The sequence below is a fragment of the Miscanthus floridulus genome, chromosome 4, assembly GCF_019320115.1.
Source record: "Miscanthus floridulus cultivar M001 chromosome 4, ASM1932011v1, whole genome shotgun sequence".
Lineage (NCBI taxonomy): Eukaryota > Viridiplantae > Streptophyta > Magnoliopsida > Poales > Poaceae > Miscanthus > Miscanthus floridulus.
Window position 1 is genome coordinate 7728337 of NC_089583.1, and position 22192 is coordinate 7750528.

At 45.8% G+C, this 22192-nt stretch overlaps 2 protein-coding genes and 1 pseudogene across 2 annotated transcripts; 1 reads left to right on the forward strand and 2 right to left on the reverse strand.

The window, feature by feature from the left end:
- The first annotated feature begins 2760 nt into the window (after positions 1–2760).
- LOC136549372 (photosystem II 10 kDa polypeptide, chloroplastic-like) lies at positions 2761–4104 on the forward strand. The gene is made up of 5 exons (XM_066540618.1): positions 2761–2985; positions 3236–3294; positions 3383–3438; positions 3650–3702; positions 3821–4104. Exons 1-5 carry the CDS (start codon positions 2835–2837, stop codon positions 3913–3915), a joined length of 414 nt encoding a protein of 137 aa, XP_066396715.1. The 5' UTR covers positions 2761–2834; the 3' UTR covers positions 3916–4104.
- An 18-nt stretch (positions 4105–4122) lies between these two features.
- LOC136549371 (probable receptor-like protein kinase At1g30570) lies at positions 4123–7861 on the reverse strand. The gene is made up of 2 exons (XM_066540617.1): positions 7365–7861; positions 4123–7154 (listed from the first exon to the last, which is right to left on the reverse strand). The coding sequence occupies exon 2, from the start codon at positions 7068–7070 to the stop codon at positions 4506–4508; it is 2565 nt and encodes an 854-aa protein (XP_066396714.1). The 5' UTR covers positions 7071–7154; positions 7365–7861; the 3' UTR covers positions 4123–4505.
- A 6913-nt stretch (positions 7862–14774) lies between these two features.
- LOC136547998 (glyoxylate/hydroxypyruvate reductase HPR3-like) lies at positions 14775–17455 on the reverse strand (annotated as a pseudogene).
- Between the last annotated feature and the right edge of the window lie 4737 nt (positions 17456–22192).

Sequence of the window (22192 nt, forward strand, 5' to 3'; positions counted from 1 at the left end):
TAATTTTTTTGGGGATGGCTGGATTAGGACAAGAGTGAGGTGTTGCTCACTGTCACGGACCTTGCATCGGCGCACGCTCCAGGTGGCTTTAGTCTTTACAGCGAAGAGACGGCGCCGAGTGTTCTGGCCTGGGGCACGCACCAACAGTTTGCACTTTGCACGCTTAGCCGGAGCTCCCTCGGCTTCGTAAAGAAAAGTTCAGCAAGAAAGTTGATTTTATTTAACCCCCTTTTGGCCCTGTTTGCTTGTCTTATAATCCGTATTTTTCAACTTGTTTTTTTAGTTGGAACAGTATTTTTCTCTCACGACAAATCAATTAGAACAATGTTTCGGCTTTTTTTTTTCAGCGAAGCGAACGGAGCCTTTGCCTTTTGAAGTTTTGATTGGGTTTTCTTTTTTTGGTAAGTGTACACCTTTTAGATAACCGCGTAGGAACAAATGAGTTGAGTACAGATTAAATATGAAATGTGCTGAAACATTTGTTTATTTTTGGGGGGGGGAAATATAGAAGAAAAGGTGTAACTGAACGACATATAGCCATCCAGGTTGGTCAAGGACTGAAATAATGCACTCTTTTCATGGTCCTTCCTTTCTGGTATGAATTGTACTATTTTCACCTAGGTCCAGTTTAGTTCCAGAAAATTTTGTAAAATTTTTTAAGATTTTTCGTCACATCGAATCTTTGGACGCATGCATGAAGTATTAAATATAAGTAAAAAATAAAACTAATTACACAGTTTAGACAAAATTTACGAGACGAATCTTTTAAGCCTAATTAGATTATGATTAGACACGAATTGCCAAATAACAACGAAAAATACTACAGTGGCATTTTGCAAAAATTTTCACCATCTAAACAGGCCCCTATACAAAATCACCTCGTCCGATCCGCAGGCAGCTAGCTGAACTAGTTCAATTCTACTAGGGCCTTGTTTACTTTGCAAATTTTTTGAACCCGATGAATAGTGCCATTTTCGTCTTATTTGACAAATATTGTCCAATCGTGGACCAACTAGGCTCAAAAGATTCATCTCGTGATTTTCAACTAAACTGTATAATTAGTTATTTTTTTTACCTACATTTAATACTCCATGCAAGCAGCTAAAAATTGATATAATGGGGAGAGAGTGAAAAAACTTAGAATTTAGATGGCATCTAAAAAGGCCTAGCTAGAACATCACCTTTTTGTGTGTGCTCAATGCTCATGCTTCACACTTGCAACAGAAGATATATACTACATTTTCTGATCCATGCGGGGTGCAAGATCGTGCCAAACAATGATGACGAACACAACCACCTCCAATAGCATCACTTTCTTCTCCGATCAACATTCGCGGTACATGTATGTGGCCAGATGGATATTCTTCGAATCGCAACCTACCCGGCTATCCGAAATAGGAAGGTATCATGCCCACCCGTCTCCACACTAGCACAAAACTACCACTAGGCAGTAAGCACTGGTTGGACAGATTGTAAATTTGTAATGATTTTGTGTGTGGATTTTTCTACTTGGATTATTTGATTTGGTTCCTAGCCTAGGCATCACCTTTTTTAAGAAGAAAAGAGAGGTAGAAGCAATGATCACTGTAGTGCTTTAGTTAGGGGCAGTGATTAGGGCTTAGACCAGAGTTACAATTGTTCTGATGGGTCTCCTCCCTCACGCTACTGGGAGACAAAATCAGTACTCTAACTGGCAATGAAGTGATCCATGATTGCTCTGCCCCATCAGCAACAACACAAGCCCTGAAGGCCTGCGAGCGCGCACACTGCAACACACCCGTGCCAAGAGACATGTTGCACAACACACTCATGCCATGGTTAGTCGCAAACTCAACCTAGGTCGTGGATCACGTTGACAATCACTCATCACAAAACGAACTACAAGGGTACATATCAAGCTTGTGTTCGTAAAGGTGCTAGTCAGTAGCATTTTACTTGGAACTGCAACCAACTGGCATGGATCCTCTGCTCGACCTGGTGATGATGTATGATTTCAGGCCCAGTTTTAGCCCAACAACACTTGATCGCCTTTTCTTCAATAGTTTTGCCTGAATGATGCAGTGCGCGCACACACACACACACAAGTAAAAAAAACCCAGTACATTCAGAGCCATTTCAGTAAAGTCAGAGTGTGAGCCAGTATCATCACTCATCAAACAGAAATGGTTTGACTCTACCATGGCTGATGGCTCTAAAAATTTAAATACCTTCCTAATGCCAAATGAACCACCACAAGTCCAGAAATCACCCTCCATCCATCTTTTTAAGCCAACATATATGTCATTTCCTTTACTGCATCGCAAGCAGCATAATATGTACCCCAGGTGGAAAAAAAAAACTGACTGTTCGCGAAAGTTCAGGATTGGATCCCACAGGCTGCGAGCCTATGACGTTGTCATGGAACTAGAGAGTGAAATGTTGAAATGAACATAGGAAATTGACTCAACAGCACAAATATTCTGAGAAAAATGCGATTAGCAAAACTGACTCACAAAGGATCAAATAAATCTCAATCAAGGGAAAAAGCAAAAGCAAGAAGGTTCTCAGCACTATCCATTCACCAGCTAGAAGTTTCCTCCAAATTCGACCATCTTCAGTCAGTCATGTGAAGGACAAAGAGTGGAAGACTGATCAAACAGCACTACAGCAGCGAGCCATGGGTCCACGGCACCACGCAGCAACTGACACTTGTCAAACCAAGCTTAGTCACTTGTTGCTACCTCTAACCTCCCTGTTGCTGTATTTAAAGCAAGAGCTATCTGCAAACAAGTTTGCCAAGAAAGAGAGAGACTGACAGCAAAAGGAAGAGTCCAATCCTGAGCCATTCATGCAGCATGGCAGCCTCAGTCGTGGCCTCTTTGTCTCTGAAACCATCTCCATTCTTGGATCGGTCGAGGTTCACAGGTGTCCAGCCATCAGCAAGATCTTCAACCTTCAGAGTTATGGCCAAGAAAACAAAGAAGATCCAAACATCCCAGCCTTTCGGTCAGTGCATACATGAAACATAATCTAGCATTCGAAATAAAAATATAGATGTTAACCTGAAGTATCTGACATAGTAACTTTTATAACCCCCTCGAAACAGTAAATGTGTTGTTCCTTTTCAAGCATGCATATGCATACCATTCTGTCAAATCTTTAAACAACCTCATAGTGTACTGGATACAATTCCCATGTAGCACTCTTCTGGAATTGAATACTAACAACATTTTCTTGTTGACAACTTGACATACAGGGCCTGCAGGAGGGTTGAACTTGAAGGATGGTGTTGATGCATCTGGAAGGCCAGCCAAGGTAAGTGTTGATGTTGCAAGAACAAAAGAGATAAATCAACAGAAAAGGCATCGCTGTCAATTAGTAATATTGTTCCTATATTGATCAGGGGAAGGGTGTCTACCAGTTCGCCAATAAATACGGAGCAAATGTTGATGGGTACTGGTAAAATTCATCTTGATGTTAGTGCTATAAAATTACTCAATAGAAAGAAATTGAAATACAAGATTATGAGATCTGGTAACAGGGAACTGTACTTTTCAGTAAGCAATAGTGCTTGAAACATACAAAAATACTAAAAGGGGGCCAGAGCAGAATTAACACTCATATTCATCTTTCACCTTCGAACATAATGATGCTAATCTTTTCCTTGTAGTCCAATATATAACCCAGAAGAATGGTCTCCAAGCGGTGACGTTTATGTTGGAGGTATGCACAGAAAACCCTTCCAAAATAAGATCCTTGAAATGCTCACTGCTACTATAGAGAACTTTCAGATGTTTCAATTCCCAAGGCACATATAACCGTCCTTCCTTGATTTATGCAGGAAAGACAGGGTTCTTGCTCTGGGCAGTCACTCTTGCTGGAATATTGCTTGGTGGTGCTCTTCTTGTTTACAATACTAGCGCCCTGGCTTCTTGAAGCCTGGCTGCAGCAAATAAAATTATGTGCCATGCAGTGTCACGTAGTTTAGATATATCTGTATCCAGCTGTCCCTAGATCTCCATAGGATATGTGAATGAAAAATCCATAAATAATTATCATTGCTATGTGTTGTACAATGTGACAAACTGAGGAAATTCAGTAAGGGGAAGAAACCTATGGCTTCAGATAAGAAGGCCTTGGTCCCATAAATAAGGTATACCAAGACCGTCTGAACCAAAATACTAAACCTTAGGAAAATTGCTATACTTATGAAGTTTTTACAGATTTTGAAACTCGGTCGATGAAAGAATAGCATAATGGATTCCATGCTCGCATATCCCAAGTAATGCTCCACATTGCATTTCTTTCCAGAATATTATGAAAGAATCAATCAAATTGGTATCGTTTAGCACATTCTACATCAGCGCAAAGAACAAACAAAAAGAAAAAGAAAGAATAAGGCCAAAGAATCAACCCCGCTGAACTAAAAGGATTTCAGTATATTGTTGGGGCAACCATACATGGTGTTTACAGTACTGCAGATAGCTGTGCAGCTGAGCATGCCGTTAATTGGACACTCACCCTGTTCAGTTGACTCTGACAACCGATTCAACAGTCCCTGGTACCTCAACTTTGAGTTCAACTGCTTCCCCATCTTCATCTTCACAGATTGCATGAGCGAATTCTTCTACCTCCTTGATGCGCCGGATATTAGTAGATGCATCAGAGAGCTTCAGTTCATGCCCTGATAGATCATCAGCAGTTGAACTTTGCAGATGCGCTTGGTGCAACTGCAAAGCACTTTCTAGGTGCCACAGGACTTCACCAATTGAAGGCCGGTTCCTCCCCTCATCTGCAAGGCATTTTTCTGCTATCTCACTGAATTGCTTGATGGACTCCAGCGTGTAATTTCCATCTAATCTAGGGTCAATTATGGTCTCAAGTAAGTTCTGCCTTTTCCACTTCAAAGCCCACTCAGGAAGGTTTATCTGATCCCTTGGCAAGGTCAAATTGATGACCGGTCGAGCGCAAAGCACTTCAAACAGGACAACACCAAAAGAGTACACATCTGAACTCTGAGTTAACTGTTGTCTCATAAAGTACTCTGGATCAAGGTAACCAAAACTACCTTTAACAGCAGTACTAACATGGGTGTGATCCAAATGCGGGCCATCTTTTGAGATGCCAAAATCTGCCATCTTCGCGACAAAGTTGTCATCTAGCAAAATATTGGTAGTCTTGACATCCCTGTGAATTACGCCCCTCTCAAGTCCAGTGTGAAGGTAGTGAAGCCCTCTTGCTGCACCAATGCAGATTTCAAGCCTCTGCTTCCATGTAAGAGCAGGAAGGTCACTTCCATAAAGGCGGCTTCTCAATGTGCCATTTGCCATGTGCTCATAAACTAAGATCATCTCATTTTGTTCATCACAATAGCCAATCAAGGACACAAGGTGCCAGTGCCGCAGCCTTGAGAGCATCTCGATCTCAGTTTCGAATTCCTTCACACCCTGCTGAGATTGTGCATGCCCCCTCTTAATTGCCACTGGAGTGCCATTTTCAGTTTCACCCTTGTAGACCTTGCCAAAGCCTCCAACTCCAATCACCAAGGACTCATCAAAGTTCATGGTCGCTGTTTTGATTTCCGCAATACTGAACTGCCTACCCATCCTGCAGCTACCAAATGTTCCAGTTGTGCGGAGAGTGGGGGAGGAGCGAGCATTAGTAGCCATTGGCGTAGCTGGTAGGCTGTCCTTTGTTTTGTTAGCTGATGAGGTGTTTTTCTTCCAATGCAGATAAAAGCAGAAAAAAACAGCAGCAGCAACTGAGATAAAAATCACCAAACCCGCAGCAGCACCGATCAGTACCCACTTGGGGCTCCGCTTTGGTTTATCCAAGCGACCACTCATACCCCCAATTCTAATTGTTGGATGGCCAAGATTTCCATTCCGGCTGACCTTAAAGATTTCCATGCCATTCAAAAGTGCATCAGTAGCTGCAGAGCTAGTTGCAGAGGACTCAGAACCCAACTGAACCCAAAGGGTGTCTGTCTCTGACGAGGTAGCATCAATGAAGTCCTCATGAAACGCCTTGTTCTTGCCCCCAGCCTTTGCAAACACATCATAATTCTCTGCAGCAGTCTTGCTGTTGATGTAGATCTTGAACTTGCGCTCCTCCGCCTTCTCATACTCCAGCTCACAGAAATGCAGCCGGACCAAGTAATCAAAGCCAGGGTCTATACTGAACCTCCAAGATACATTGAACTTCTTATTCACCACCTGAGTCTCCTCCGTTACCCTGGCCGTCTCATAGAGCCTCAGCGGCGCAGAAACTGAATCATCACTTGACACATAGCTTATGTTGGATGTATTCTTGATACTGCGAGCAGCATTCATAGTGAATATGTAATGCTCATCCGAATCCCACTTCCTCCACAGGCGCGGGTCCTCCTTCCTCTCAATCTTGCCACCTCCCACACACACCCTATACATGGTCTCAATCCCACTCTCTCCAAGGCTGAAAGGGCCCTTCACCCCAACACCACCCACCTTGTTAACCGAATCGAAGATCGAGTTGCCGAGCACAGGCACAACCTCCATGGCATTGACGAAGGCAAACGACCCGGCATCAGGCTCAAACTCGACCTCCAGCTTCGTGGCGGTGACATTGAGCAGGTACTCCTTCACAATGACATCGCTGGTAGAGTTGGTCCTGGTGTTCCTCCAATAGATTTCCCCGGCGACACTGAACTTGGACAGCAACCTCAGGCCATTGGCCGTGACATCGAAGACTGACTCCTTGCCGCTGCTGAGGTTGCTGAACACCTGGCTGAAATGGAGCCGGAGGAAGTAGCACCCGGCGGCGACGCTGAGCTTGTAGGTGGACGACGCGTTGAAGACGCGAGCAGTCCTGTACAGGTCCCCGTACGCATCTCCACCTCCGTCAGGTTTTGGAGCTGGGATAATGGCTCCGGGCAATGTGACCGTGAAGTCGGTGCCGTCAGGACGAGCGTCCCCCACCCATGTCCTGCCGTCGACATCGGCGCTTGAACCCGAGCCACAGTTGATGAGAAGTGGTTTGTTGGGTTGCGCTCGGACATTCTCCAGGATCAAGAGTAGCACCAGGATCAGCAGCAGATGGGGAAAAGACCTCATCTTTCCCTTGGAGCCGCAATCTTGAGCGAGTAGTAGAACCCCAGTAGAATCAATCGCTAGAATCTGCACTCTGCACTCTGCAGCCTGCGAGAGTAATCAAATCAGCATTATGGTATTGAGGGGAAAGTGATTCAGGAAGGAATGTGAAGCATTCATTCATCGAGGAGCAAAATCAAGAACAGGACTCGGTAGAACTTAGAAGAGGCTGAAAATGAACCAAGAAAAACCCTCCGAATTGAACGGGAAGAGTGAAGAGCAGCAAAGAGGAGATTTTGGAGCCTCGGTTCCACTGACCTGACTGAGAGATTCCGGAGACACGCTCTCGATTCGGCGCCGGCAGAAGCAGCAGCTAGCAGCGAGAAGAAACCACGGAACCCGCACAAGAAGTCGACTTGGGAGCAGGGGAGGATCGTCAACAAATGGCGGCTCGCTTCGCCGGTAAGTAAGCTTCGGAGTATAAGTTCGTTCACACTTGAGCCTCGAGATGGACCCGAGGAGGAAGACGAAGGATCCCAACTCATATATTGGTGGTACTAATAATAGCGAGCAAATAATTCAGGAGGCAACACCCACAGTGTGGTGGAGCAGGACAGGACACCGAGAGATATCCGCGCAGGCAGCGGCAGATCGAGAATTTGGAGATTGCGATTCCGCCGAACCTGATTCGCACATGAGGCGTGGTGTGGTGTGGTTGCTGGACGGAACCAAGGACGGGACGGTGGGAACTGGGATTCCAGCCAATGTCTGTCTCGTCGTCGGCATCTCGCAACGTCTACTAGCCAGAAGCAGTACTGTTTGGTTGCAGCTGTCGGATTGATGGAGGAAAGGTGTTGTTTTGATTAATGAGCTGGATGGAACGCGTGGCTGCCGGGGAGCACATGGCGCTGTCTCAGGGGGGCCCAGGGCCCTGCACTGCACGCAGCGGCGCCGACCGCCGGACGGGGACAGGAACGGCGCTAGCCGTAGCCGCGAGGTTTGGTATAAGCTGTCTTTTTTAGGCAACTAATAATAATTTTTTTATAATAAATTAGCTAACATTATTTTTAATTAAGACTTATCAGTGAAATGAATAGGACAAATATCCGTTCTATTTTCATTCCAGATTTAGGATAGAGTAGGTATTTCCTTGCTTGGATGAAAACAACAGAATGGTTTTATTTTCTTGCTTGATTAAAGTACTCAATGCGATAAATAAGAGGACAAATTGTTTAGCCACTGTCACATATGGTCCACCTTATGCCTTGTTTGGATATAGTTAGATTTGCATAAATCCGCATGCGTTGGGCTAGGTTGATGGAAATTTAGTTCAAGTTTCACTTCAATCAACCTCCAATACACGTGGATTAAGGTGAATCCAACAATATTACATCATCCTTAGAGACCACTAGACTGTGGAAGCTAGCTTCTAAAATCTACTAGGAGATCCAAACAATCTTAGCTTTTAACCAGCTTACACAAATATAGAGGTCTATATATTGGACAATCTGGGAGGCTGAACCAACACGGTTTTTGAAGCTTCTAGATGTTCAAAGACGATTCTACCCATCCCTATTTCTATGGTTCCCATCTATTCACAACAAAGAGCAAGGGCATTTTAGTAATCTTACTCCGTATTTTTAGCCTATCAGCTTTGGAACTGTGAATCCACGGCCTACCAATCTACCTTTTATAATCTAGCTTATAGTAATCCAACTTTTAAAAGCTAGCTTTCAGAATCCCAGTGGAATCCAAAGAAGGCTTTATATTCTTCCTCTATACATTTGCTTGCAGCTCCGTCAAGCCGTCAGCACACTATGTGTCCGCACTGCTGCCCTCATTCCTGCCCACGTCGGTGTCTCTGTCTGCCTGCTACTTCCACCCTACTACGTTGGCACCTCTCTGGCCACCTCCGCCTATGGTCCTGCTTCGCTGCTCTCATTCCTGCCCACGTCGGTGTCTCTGTCCGCCCGCTACTTCCACCCTACTACGTCGGCACCTCTCTGGCCACCTCCGCCTATGGTCCCATGTCGCTGCTCTCAGCACCGTGGTGGTGCTGGAGTCACCTGCAGAGGGAGATGACGCCCATGCTGTCTGATTGGAATGAGCTCATTTGACGAATTTTCTGGAACTGGCTGCTTCAACTCTTGGTGAATATTCAAGTGCGGGAGCAATTGACTCCATCCCTCGGTCCCTCAACCAAACACCGATCATAACGGAATTGCTCCATCCAACCCTTCTCACCCATTCAACCAAACACATCCTAGATCATCTCGTTTCTAGTTTGTGAATTTTGATAGTGGAGCCAGCCATGATGTCGAGCCCCGTCAACTAGGGATGGCAGCGCGGTGATTTAGATGCGGGTAACACAATTACTCACCCACAATTGTATTTGAAACTCTAACTCTTACCCATACCAACGAAGCCTTACGTATAAGATTGTGTACCCACACCCGTCCAGCACTCACCAGGTACGTTATCATATAGATCACAACAATGAGTAGTATTGAAATCCTCATTTTCCATCTTAGTAATAGGGAAATGACTCAATGTAGAAACTAATTAAGCAAAATGACAGATTCACAGTTCAAAGCACACACAAGCAGTCTGTTCATTTGTTGGTTTCAGTCAGGGCTTATCAGCCAGCCAACAGTGTTTTTCTCTCACAACAAACCAGCACCAGCCGGATTTATCAGCCTAGAAACCAACCAGCAAACAGGCCAAGTATATCAAAAGGTCCATGATTGTGGCTCGGTGTCGGTGCCGCCTTCTCATGCCTCCGCGCTTAGGCACTTGGCCACCGGATCGGTCGCCTTGGCCACTCACCTAGGCCAAAGTGGGCAAGTGAGCCGGAGTGCACGGGGCAAGGCATGGAGGCGTGTGGTGTGGTCGCCTGCCGCCCGTTTGCCACCGTGACTCGCGTGCACTGCCTCGGCCTCACCTTGGAGACGGAGTCACGATGTAAAGGCAGGGTGGCGGCTATGGGGAGTGAGGTGGGAGAGGGGGGGTTGTGAATAAGTTAGAGCCTTAGAGTTTTGTATGTGCTAGCGTAGGCCAAACTAAACAGGCCACTTCATATGCTATGCACAGGTATTTTCAAAATGTGTGTACCTAAGACCTGTTCGGATCCCTATAGATAATAACTAACTGCTAATCATTGTCTCACTTAGATCCGAACAGGTACAACTAATAGATTAACTAATTGTTAGCTGAATCACTAGATAATAATTATCTCACTAGTCGGACCAAAACTAGATAACAACAGCTAATAGGTGGAGAAATAATTATCTCATCAATTAGCTGAGTATCCAAACACCCTCTATCTCAGCTAATAGGTACGTATTGTTAGCCAACAAATACTAACTATGTGCTATTAACTAACTAACTAACTAACTAACTACTATCAGCTAATAGATCCAAACAGGACCTAGTATGTACCTGGGCCTGCGCGTGAATAATATCCTCAACTTCCTAAGAGCATCTTCAAGAGTTCCCTAAACCTCTCCCTAATCCTTGGTTTTTAGAAAGATGTGAAAAAAGCTTCCTCCAACAACTCCTAATATTTTAGGAGTCGGGAAAACCCCCCTCGTCCACGTAACTTTACGCACGGCAGACTCACGCGTATCCTCCGTGGCGCAAAGGTCGCGACGTTTTCTTCCTTCCCGCGCCCTTCCTTTGCCGCGATTCTGTCGTCGTGCCATTGTTCTTCATCGAGGGTAGAGGATCTTCGCCGCCGCCGACCAAGGAAGAGGTAAAAACTCCATCGATCTACTGCGCCGTTCTGGTATTTTGCCGTTCGTTGGTCTTATCCACGCCGCCGCCGCCGTGGACGAGCTGATCGAGAAGGCGGACGGGTTCGCGGGCATGTTCCCGGAGCACAAGTATGAGATCGTTCGGCGGCTGCAGGAACGGAAGCACATCTGCGGGCGCCCGCGCTGAAGGCGGACATCGGGATCGGGGTGGCGGACGCGAGACGGACGCGGCGCGGGGCGCGTCGGACATCGTGCTCACGGAGCCCGGCCTGAGCGTCATCATCAGCGCCGTGCTGACGAGCCGCGCCATCTTCCAGCGGATGAAGAACTACACCATCTACGTGCCATCTTCCTCTACTGCTAGCTTGTCTTGGTGGCCGGCAGCCAGCAACTTTTTTTTTTTGCATTGGACTACTTGCCTGCTGCATGGTACTGTGCTACTGCTTGCCTGCATCAGCTCTGCTGATGGCTGCTTCATGGTACTGTCCTCTGCTGATGGTTGCTGATGGTACTGAACTGCTACTGGCCTGCAAATACTGCTGCTCCGCTGATGGCTAGTTCCCTGACTGGTGGCCGGCGGCCTGTGGCTCAAGGTCGGGAGGTATGGTCGGCCTGCTGGGAGGTGCCCCCAGTCTGTGGCTGGGAGGGTGGTGGCCACGGCCGGTTGGAACTGCACGGCGCTAGGGCATGAAGGAGGAGCGGCGGCGGCGTCGAAGACTCTCGCACGGAAAAAATTGCCGAAAAAGAAAAAACTCAAGTGGATCAAATTTTAATTTTTTTTAGGAGTGGAATATTGGGTATTATTGGAGATGAGCTTCTTTTTTTCTCTTAATATTTTTTAGGAGTTGAAAAACATAGTGTTTTTAGGTGGAAAGTTTAGGAAACTCTTGGAGATGCTCTTACACTTTTGCGGAAGCCTACACTGCCTCCTGTTCACTTGAACTCCCGCACGGCAAATAACTTCGGCCGGTTTATCGGCCCTAGAAATAATTAGGCGAACAGGTATTCCATCTGCCATCCCCATCGTCGGCAGGTTGAGGCAATTATCGATCAGTCGCGTCGGCAGTGAGTGAGTGATGAATCTGCAGGGTTGCTGCCCCTGAAACTGAGAGATAGAAGATGATTTGCCAGGGGAGCTGGTGTGCACACGGTAGGTGGGTATAATATACAGATGCAGCTGTGCAGGTGCATCTCCCCTGGCAAATCAGCTGTGCAGGTGCATCTCCCCTGTGCACGCGTGTACGTACGAGGTAGCGTGAGAGGCGGAATTCTCGGGGGCAAATCCGCAAATGCAATGCAACGGAGCATGGGCGGTGGTTTGTCCTATCGTTGACAGTACTCCTACTAGTATACTACCAGTATAATAAATAAATGTCGGCTGACAGGTGGGGCCATGAGAGGCGTGGTGCTGGACGACATAAAGGGCGCGTTTGCGACCCTGGCCCGACGGCCTGGCTGCGCCCTCCACGTGCAGCTTCCCGTGTTTGCGAGCTAGGGCCCACCAGCGAGCCTGGCCCAAACGATGCAAATCGCACTCTCTCTCATGGCTCCCAGGAAACGCGACTTTCCTTCGTTTCTTCGGAGCCTGGCTCGTTGAAGCGCGTCTTGGGCTCGCGTGGGCTCGTGGTGGGGATGGAATCACCTCCGACTCCTTTCTCACCCACCGCGGCGGAGCGGCGCGTCCTGGTCGAGCGGCGCGTCGGGGATGAGGCAGAGGAGGATGAGGAGGTGGGGCCGGATGCGGAGGAGGCGTGGGCGAGGGGAGGTCGGAGGTGGAGCGGCGCAAGCAACTCGAGCCGGCGTCGTGTTCGCCGTCGTCGCGGGAGTCCTCGCGCTCGCCGTCGTGGGCGCGGCTCGCCACTGGCGTCTTCGCGCTCGCCGTCGTCGCGGGCGTCTTCGCCGTGGGCCTGGCGGCGCGAGCGGCCGCCGCGAGCAGCAGCAACGACGCGGCGCGGCGCGACCGGTGGGCGCGCGCAGCATCAACGGGAGCCTGGCATCGTCGTGGATGACGCAGGCGACGCCGGCCACCACCACCCAGGCCATTGCAGCAACCTGCGCTTCGCCGTGCCCACCGGCTGCTCGACGAAATGCCTGTGAGGCCTTCTCTGGTGGTAAGGCTACCAACCCACACTTCTATGGTATAGGCACGCAAACACGTTCTGAATGCAGCCTGGTCCGTTTCGTAGGTGGAGGCAAACAAGATGAGTTGCAGCGGTTGAGGCCGGCCAAGACTGGCCTGGGCGTCATGTGCGGGCCGAGCCGGCCGCAACCACCCTCACAAACGCGCCCAAAGAGTCACCCGGGGAACGGACAGCGCGCAGGTGCATGTGACGACGGGGCGCGGCAGCCAGATACTCCTTGGCCTAGTTTAGTTTGCGTTTTTTTTTTTCAAAATGGTACTGTAGCATTTTCATTGTTATTTGGTAATTAGTATCAATCATAGTCTAATTAGACTGAAAAGATTCGTCTCGTGAATTTCGTCTAAACTGTGTAATTAGTTTTATTTTTTATTTATATTTAATGTTTCATGTATGCGTCCAAAGATTCGATATGACGAAAAATCTTGAAAATTTGATAAAATTTTAGGAACTAAACACTACCCTACCCTACGCACAGCAGCGACACTGACGTAGTCGTAGGAAAAGTGGGAGCCAGCTCCTGCACTGCCGGAAGGGGTCCCGCCCGCGTTGGATCAACCTTTTTTTTTTTTTACCTTTGCTTACCTCCGGTAAAAGATAACCTTAGCTTTAACTAAGTTTATAGAAAAAAAATATTATCATTGTTCATAACTCGAAATGGTTTAATTTCTTGAAATGCAAACTCAGTTAAAACCAAACACGACAGCAACTACTAAACCGCGAATGAACTGCAAGCCGCAGGCGTGCATGTCCACTGTCCATGGTTAACCCAGGCCAGGCCAGGCCACAAGGTGCGACAACAGTGAACTCTCTCCTTGCCCAATGCTCGCGGACACTAGTTTTACGTCCATCTCGCCGAGCTCATTTCTTGGACGATACCGCTTCAAGATCACCAGCCACATCGTCAAGGTGCCCTGACTCGTTGGCGTCGCCGTCAGCAACTACGTACGCGGTCTGCCTACTCGGCTGCGCTCGCTCCCAGGCCCAGCCTCCCACGGGCGACGACTACCTCAAGAACAACTTCGACATCGGTGGTTAGTGCCACTCTACATCTGGTGCATCACACCGATCGACCATCGACATGGGCTTCGTCGTCAACTCCCAGTCCAGGCTGACGTGGGGCAGGGTTCAGCCAAAGCTCTAGTCAATCGTAACTGCCAACAAGAGCACGTACGCCGGTGGCATGGTCGTTAGGTCGATGATGATGAGTTGCTAAGAAAGCGAGCTAGTGGAGGCGTGAGTGCTGAATTCCCCTCTATGCCGCTGCTAGACAGAGGTACACTCCCTCTATGATGTCTCCATCCAGAACAGGGGAAGAAGCGACAACTTCAAATCAAAACAATGAGGGTAAAATTTTGAAGTTAGAAAATTAGAGGTAAAAGAAACATCAAATTCCAAACATATATATATATATATATATATATATATATATATATATATATATTATATATATATATATATATATATATATATATATATATAGGCATTAAACACGAACTTTGAATTACTGTATCTAGTAATATAAGTGGGGATGGGCCCCATGAAACAACAACGGGCATATTCACATGTCGGTACGTATGTATCCAATGCATAGAACTATTGCTTAAATTTAAATTTTAAAAGTAATAGCAAAAGAAAAACTATAACTCTTTTCTATGCTGGACGCGTGCGTATGGACACACGTGTCATAAATCTTCACCATCTACAGTGTTACGTGAGGACCGTCCCCATTGGAATCTTTTTCCCATGATTATTATATCCATCCCACTCGGGTTGATGTTTGATCGATGGCACTCGGCAGTCGCGACGAGGTATCCTCCATGCATGTGGTCCAGAGTTCACAGCGTCACGGGGCTGAGCAGCGGCCTGCCGGCGAAGAAGGCCTCCAGGTTTCCCGCGACGACCTCCGCCACCCCGCGCATGGACTCCGCACAGTGAGCACGGCCCTGTGGCCCGACAGCACGACGTTGTCCATGGCGAGCAGCTCGGGCGGCACGTCCGGCTCGTCCTCGTACACGTCCAGCCGGCGGCGCCGCAGATGACGCCCTCACGCAGGCACCGCACCAGCTCCGGCTCGTCGACCAGGCCGCCGCGGCCGACGTTGACGAGCCACGCCGCCCGCGCCCAGCGCCTCCATCACGCCCCAGTCCACCACGCGGCACGCGCCGCGTCTCCTCCGTCAGCGCGCACGACAGCACCAGCACGTCCGCTGGCCGAGGCGAGGGCGCGCGCCGTGGGGAAGAACTCGTAGGGGCACGACGGCTTGGGCGCGCGGGAGGTGTAGGCGATGCTGCCCAGCCCAGGATCCCCACGCGCTTGCCGCTCACCTGCAAATTACAATGAATCGTATCAAATTTTGTTTCCGTTACATTTTTCTACACTTCTCCTATCCGGTTGGCAACAATTTGAGTGATTCAAGGACAACTATCTGATTTTTGACCATAGATCTAAAATAAAAAAAACTCATATCAAATTTCCGTCTCTTCTTTTCCACCTTATTCTTCCACCCCGACACTGTCACACTACACTACCGCCCCACACCCAGTGGTGGAGCCAGAATTTATAGAGCCGTTCAAGCCAATAACAATCACACATGATGAAATACATACACAGCCAAAGTATACATAACAACCAAATAAATGTTTTGTGTTATAAAAGAAAACCAAAAACTACAAAAAGAACACAAAATATTTTAGAAAAAAGGAACAAAATTAATTACCCCTTGTGCTAGAAAAAAGAATCACCGAAAGACTAATCCCACATAACAAGAAATCACTAATTATATTTAACTAGCCAATTAGAGGGTTATTGTGTGAACAAAAGAGATGGAAAAAAATAAAAGAAAGACTTATATAAAATGCTACAAATTAACATTATTAACTAGTTAATTAAAGTATCACATAGCAAATAAATATATATGGTAAGAATTTATATTATATATTTCTTAATATAAATATTGAGTAAAAAATATGTTTGTGTTGTTGTGGTGGGTGGGTGGGGGGGGGGGGGGGGGCATGGCCCTTGCCAGCCCCCTGGCTTCGCTCTTGTGCTGACCCTCGCTATCTCTGCCTTCCTACCCGGCTCAATGCTGTCCACCATGGCTTGGCTCTAAAATCTATCGATGTGCCTCCTTCCACTCAATCATCTCCAACTCCAGCCGAGCTCCCCAACCGCCACCACCTCTCGCCCACCTTAGGCGGCATCTCGCCAGGTCCATCGCCTCCTACTATTGCCGTCATATTAATATGGGGAGGTTGTCGGGCTATCACTGCCACACACCGTCGTAGCCCAGCCCCCAACCACCTTCCCCCACTGCCCTACCGACTATGCCACCGCCGCCTCACCCCACACCCGCCACCATTATCGGACCGGCCTTCTCCAACAACAATCCTTCTAAGATTGCCATCATATTAACCTCGAATCCTAACCCTAGCCTTGCCAAAGTTGCAAAAGAAGACTACGTGGCATCTTTAGAGTGAGCAGAAAAATTCAAGTGAGTGAAGGCCTTGAATCATTTGAGTAAAATATAGCTTTAATGTTATTTTCAGGGTCAAGATCTCTGTTCGATGCACTTTCAACTTCCGCACGCCTTATTTTGGTTTGAGAGTCAGACCGGCTAAATACGTGTACAACTATATCAAATCTGAGAAGGTGTACTTGTTATTATAACAAATAAAATAGTGTTTATCGTGTGTGACTTAACTAAATATATAATGAAATATTTTTTTGAGGTAAATATAATGAAATATTTGTTAGACAAACTATGAACAATAAGTTTTTTTTGAGGGGAACTATGAACAATAAGGTGAAACATACGTTAGTGCACTATTGGGCCTTTTTAGATGATGGAGCTATGACAAAGTACTTCTTAGGCCTTAGTTGGGCCGACAATAGTGGACATAAGTGTATGCAAGTTCAAAAAAAAAAAAGAATTAAACCTGAAAAGACCAATATTGCGCCCTTGAACTTTAAGTTTACGACATGTTTTTAATTTTAGGTTAACGTATGAATTTTATATCCATCAAGAAAGCAGCACTCATGCAGAGTGGGCATGGTTTGACAAGTCAAACTAACCTTGGTGGCGAGCGGGTACCTGCCCTCCGACGCGGCGACGCCCACGCGCCGCGCCGGACGTGCGCCTCGGAGGCGGCGACCCGGCGCAGCACGGCGACGACGAGGCCGACTGCGTAGTCGGCGGTGTCGACGGAAAGGCGGCGCCGGCGCTGGTGACGGCGAGCCCGCGGCGGCGGCAGGCGCCGAGGTCCACGTGATCCAGCCCCACGGAGGTCGCCGCGACGAGCTCCAGCGCCGGGAACCTGTCGACCAGCTCGGCGGGCACGGCCACGAGCCCCGGCAAGAGCAGGGCTCGCGCCTCCGCCACCGTGTCCTCGTCGGCGTCCGCCGCCAGGACGAGGCGGTACCGGCCCTCCAGCGCCGCCGCCAAGTTCGGGAACAGCGGCTGCGCCAGCAGCACTAGCGACTTGTCGGCGTCCGCGCCGTGCGCCGGCGGCGGCGGCATCCTCTTCGATCCGGTAGGAGGACCGAGGACGGCACGGCAGGATTTGGTGGGCAGAGGGGAGGAGCGACAATGAGAATCAGCAAAACAAAAACAGTTGTTTCAGTGAGGTGGGTGGGCTGTTGATGATTCACTGATAACCAATGCAGATTATTTATTTGTTTATTTGGGGACTTGTTCTTGGTAACTTTGTTAATTAGAATATCGCAGGAATCAGATCAGTAACAATCACACAAAGAATTAAAATATGGAAGAAGCATCATTCAAGTACTGCAAATCATGTCATGTCATGTTGATTGATCAGCTCAGCTGCAAGATCTTCTTCTCCTGGACCGCTGGACGCCGTTACTAACGTCCGGGCCTCTTCCATAGCTAACTGGTCAAACAGATGCACCACGACTCCACGAGTCAGCTCTATCTTGCTGCAACAGGTCGCTACCAGTGGCGAACTTCAGTGCAGACTGCAGAGCAGTGCAGTACCGTCCTGCTTGCTGTCTTAATTCCATAACGCCACCCATTTATTAGGACTAAATAAATTTAGAGGTTTACCTTAGATTATGTTTTTATGATGCTATATAGATAGTAATTTAGGTGAAAAAATTGCGAGTTAATTCATGTTATTTTTCATAATATAATGATAAAGATCGACATGGATTCTTTGACGTCCTGAAGCAAAGCCACACAGCCTTCCGGATGCTACCCATTTCTTATCCAACACGTTCTACCTCTCAAGGCATAGTTCGAGAGTGAAATGAGCCCAACTTGAGGACGTGGGCGAGCAAAACACAGAAACAGACGCTTGATTTAGTACATAAACAAATACCAACACTGTCTAAGCACAGATTTAAAACCATTTTACGTACGTCAGTATTTTGGATAGTTTTCTGCTCCAAACAGCCAAAATAATGTCCAGCAAAATCCAGTACAACATATATCAATCCATACGGGTTTAACCAAAATAATTTCCACAAGTGTTCACCACATTCATCCCAAAAGAAGAAAAGAGCCTTTCCACGTGGCAGCACCTACCAAAAATTTGGGCTTTAAAAGGAAATCTTAAACATGCGTATCATCGATTTCACTAGGACTCTCTAAAAACTAGTCCTACAAAGTTGAAAAAGAGCAATATTAAAACTACCACCAAGAAATTGGTGAAACTAGTGAAGACATTGCTACTCTTGTATGAGCATTATCTATTGATGCTTAAGTTTCTACACCACCTCCACTCTCTTCATACCACATAAACCATGCAACTTGTTATTTAGCATATGGTAGTGAGTAAGAACACTATGATGCAAGAGTTTTTTTTAGCAACCCACTCTAGATTTATTTGTCACTTTGTTTTGAACTTTCATGTCTTGTCTAAGTCGACTTCTATGTTGCTTTACATTTTTTGGTTGACCCTCCATTTTCTTTAGGCGTGCAACACTAAGGGTCTGAATGGTTACTTGCCCAGGACTTGCATTGCATTAAGATTAATACAGCAGCATAGGCTACGTTTGCACAAGTTAATGCAGTTTGCTGTTGTTTGGTTAGTCTGCATTGTCTTATTTTATTATTTGTCTCCGTTTGGTTGGATGCGATGTCACCGTGCGCGCCGGCCTATGGGCGCATTGGTATGGAAGCAAGCCCCACGGGTTGCCTCAGCATTCAACACAATGCTCCTGCTGCGCCTTATCTGTTTGGTTCGGTGCTTATTAATGTGAGCCTCCCATATATAGTTACACTCACTACTACATATAGGCTTTGTAGGAGCGGTCTGGCCAGCCGTCCCTATCAAACTATGGCTACAAATCTATTTATAGAGGCGGCTGGTGTTATAAGGTGTTATAAGCCGCCTCTATAAATCGATTTGTAGGGAACAATAGCACAATGTGTTGGTACTGAGAATTTTTTACAAGTATGTATACAAACATATAAGCTAATGAGCTTTATCGATATGTATACATCTTCACACATGCTGCAACTCCTCTGTATACGGTGTACCAAGAAGTGTGCCACTACTCAATGTAGTGATTGCATCTAACACCCCTGAAGCATGAGACTTTTAGACTGCAATATATTATTTTTCTCAAAATCAAATAACCGTTTTGGCTCATGCTGCAAACTCAGGTTACATACTGAAATTAAACACATAGAGGACTCTGCAGCAGCTACTACAAATCAACTTATATCTTAGTTACTAATGCACATATGCAGTAAAAATTTCAGAGGTAGTGACATTGTTTGGAGGCCCAACATTAAAGATAGTAGTTGAGCATCAGAAATTTAAGATATCTAAGAAGTTAATTGAGCTTACCTTCACTGTTATTGACTTACTACTTCCCATTTAAACAGGATCTTGACTCCTAAAGACAGTGGTTCACTGGAAATTTGGAGCATCCCCTAGGGCCTTATGATGTATTGATGCCCCTCATCAATATTAAGAGCTTGTGATCTAAATAAAATATTATAAGAAAAATCTTAGAACAGGAGGTAATGAATGTTATAAGAGATATTATTATTCAGATCATGACTTGCTAAATATACAGATTACTATAATTCAGATCAAGATTTGCTAAAAATTCAGATTGCAGCCTAATATATGAGATAGTATATATAAGTCAGATCCAAACATGATGAAAATTCAGACCGCAACTGAAACAATAAGAAAGTACTTGCTGTTAATTTAGCATAAAATAAAAAATCATAGAGACAACATCAAATTGTTAACTAGCAGAACAACCAGTGTCAACTAGCAAAACAATTACACTTATTAATCATGTTTTGGACCTCTATCAATCATGTTTCTTCCAAGACTTAAAAATATACTTATCGAATTGATATATTGGTTCTTCCAGAATCCTAGTGCACTAGAATTTGTCATGCCAAGGTACAAAGTCAAAAGAAATTTAGGTACCTGAATATAAGGGTATTCTGAAAAGTTTTCAAAAAAAAAAAAGTGAAAAGTTGATAATGACTTTGAAACAAAATGGCATGTTTTACAAGCACAACCGCAATTAGTCATTTACTATTATTAAATGCATTGTTTGTGAATAGCACATACACATACAGATAGTGGTTTTGCCTAACTGAGATAGTACTTTGCCTAATTCATAGAAGATTATTGCCTATAATAAATCATATTATTGCCTAATTAATAGATGATTATTGCCTAATCGTAAACAAGGACCATCAGTAACATGATCAGAAAGCTGTAGAAATATATGCATTCATGTTCACTAGATGAATGCCTTGTTCCTCAGGGAACTAGGATGACATGCTGTTGCTGTTCTTGAGCACTGCTTCCCTCCAGCAGAACAGCCCCCAACGATATTTATTTAGAAGTGGCAATCGATGGACTAACCTGGAGCAGCTGCAGGTGGTACTGCCTCTATCCCTGCTGGATCACAGAGATGAGCCTCATGACAATGTAGAAACAGAAGCAAGATCCCGCTCGCCCGCAGCCAGTATACCTTCCATTCCAAGAAAGGAAGAAATTCAGATTTCTGTGTGAATCGAAGATGCATTCATTCATTCAAGTGGAGTAGGACTACTCACTGTGAGGAGGCTGAAGGCAAACTGGTTGGCCGCTCCAACCATCACCAGGTGCCTCAGCAGCAGGACGATCGTGAACTGCAGGGACGAGCAGCAGAACGCCCAAGTTCAGACAAAATGCAATGCAATGCAGGGTGAGTGTAATGTGATAAATAAATTTCACATACCTTATGCCATGGATGAGGTTTGATATGACGAAATACAAACATGGTGTAGTTTCGATTCATACATTGAATTTCCTCACGTGTTGGAGTACCAAGAACCTGTCAGCAAAAAGCAAATCCATTCAGTACATGGAAATAGAAAAACACTAGTTAGCACATTTCTTTAGAACTAATATACTGCAGTCCGTAGAACAACCAAGTACTTTTATTATCTCAATAAGCTGATCCACAACACTATCACCAGGGAAGATAGGCTAATAATTTTAACAAAAATATGTTTAGTTCTAAGTTTGTTGCCCAGATGGATACATAACCATAGGAAATCTGTGAGAAAAGCAGAGAAGGGGAACTAACCCACAGGAAATCTGTGGGAAAAGCAGAGAAGCCCAAAAGTGTGGCTACAAGTGAGAAACTACCACTTATGTGCAAAGAGTTCAATACTTACAGCACCAAAGGACCCCATGAGCCCAAGTTCTCCTTGATCCAAACCAGAAAATCCTTTAAAATCTGTCAATGTAAACTTAAACCAATAAGTACCTGATGCGGAAGTTAAATTAATCTACATTTTAAGGTCCATAATCTTAAGATTTATAGGCAACAAGAAAGTGAGAAGGGAAGTATGAACTTCTCAAACTCTGGATTATCTTAGTAAATTGAAATATCACAACATTACGATGTAAACTAGGTAAAAAGAATAAAACTATTTGACAAAAATTCCTCAATCAAGATGAAAAATAGCAGAGCAGGTAATGCCGTGAGCTGGATGCAAGCAGCTGAGAGAGGTATATTTTAGGAAAAAAAGTCTACATAACCCCCCAAACTATTCAGGGTGGACTACTTCACCCCATAAACTATAAAACCAGATTTTCTACCCCTGAACTTTCTAAAACCGGTCAAATAACCCCCCCAAGTGGTTTTGGACGGTGGTTTGCTACAGTGACGATGGTTTTGTCTTTTTCTTTTTTATTTATTTCTGCTGAATCTTTGAAAAATCATAGTAAATCACAGAAAAATTATAAAATGGAAAATCTAATTTTGT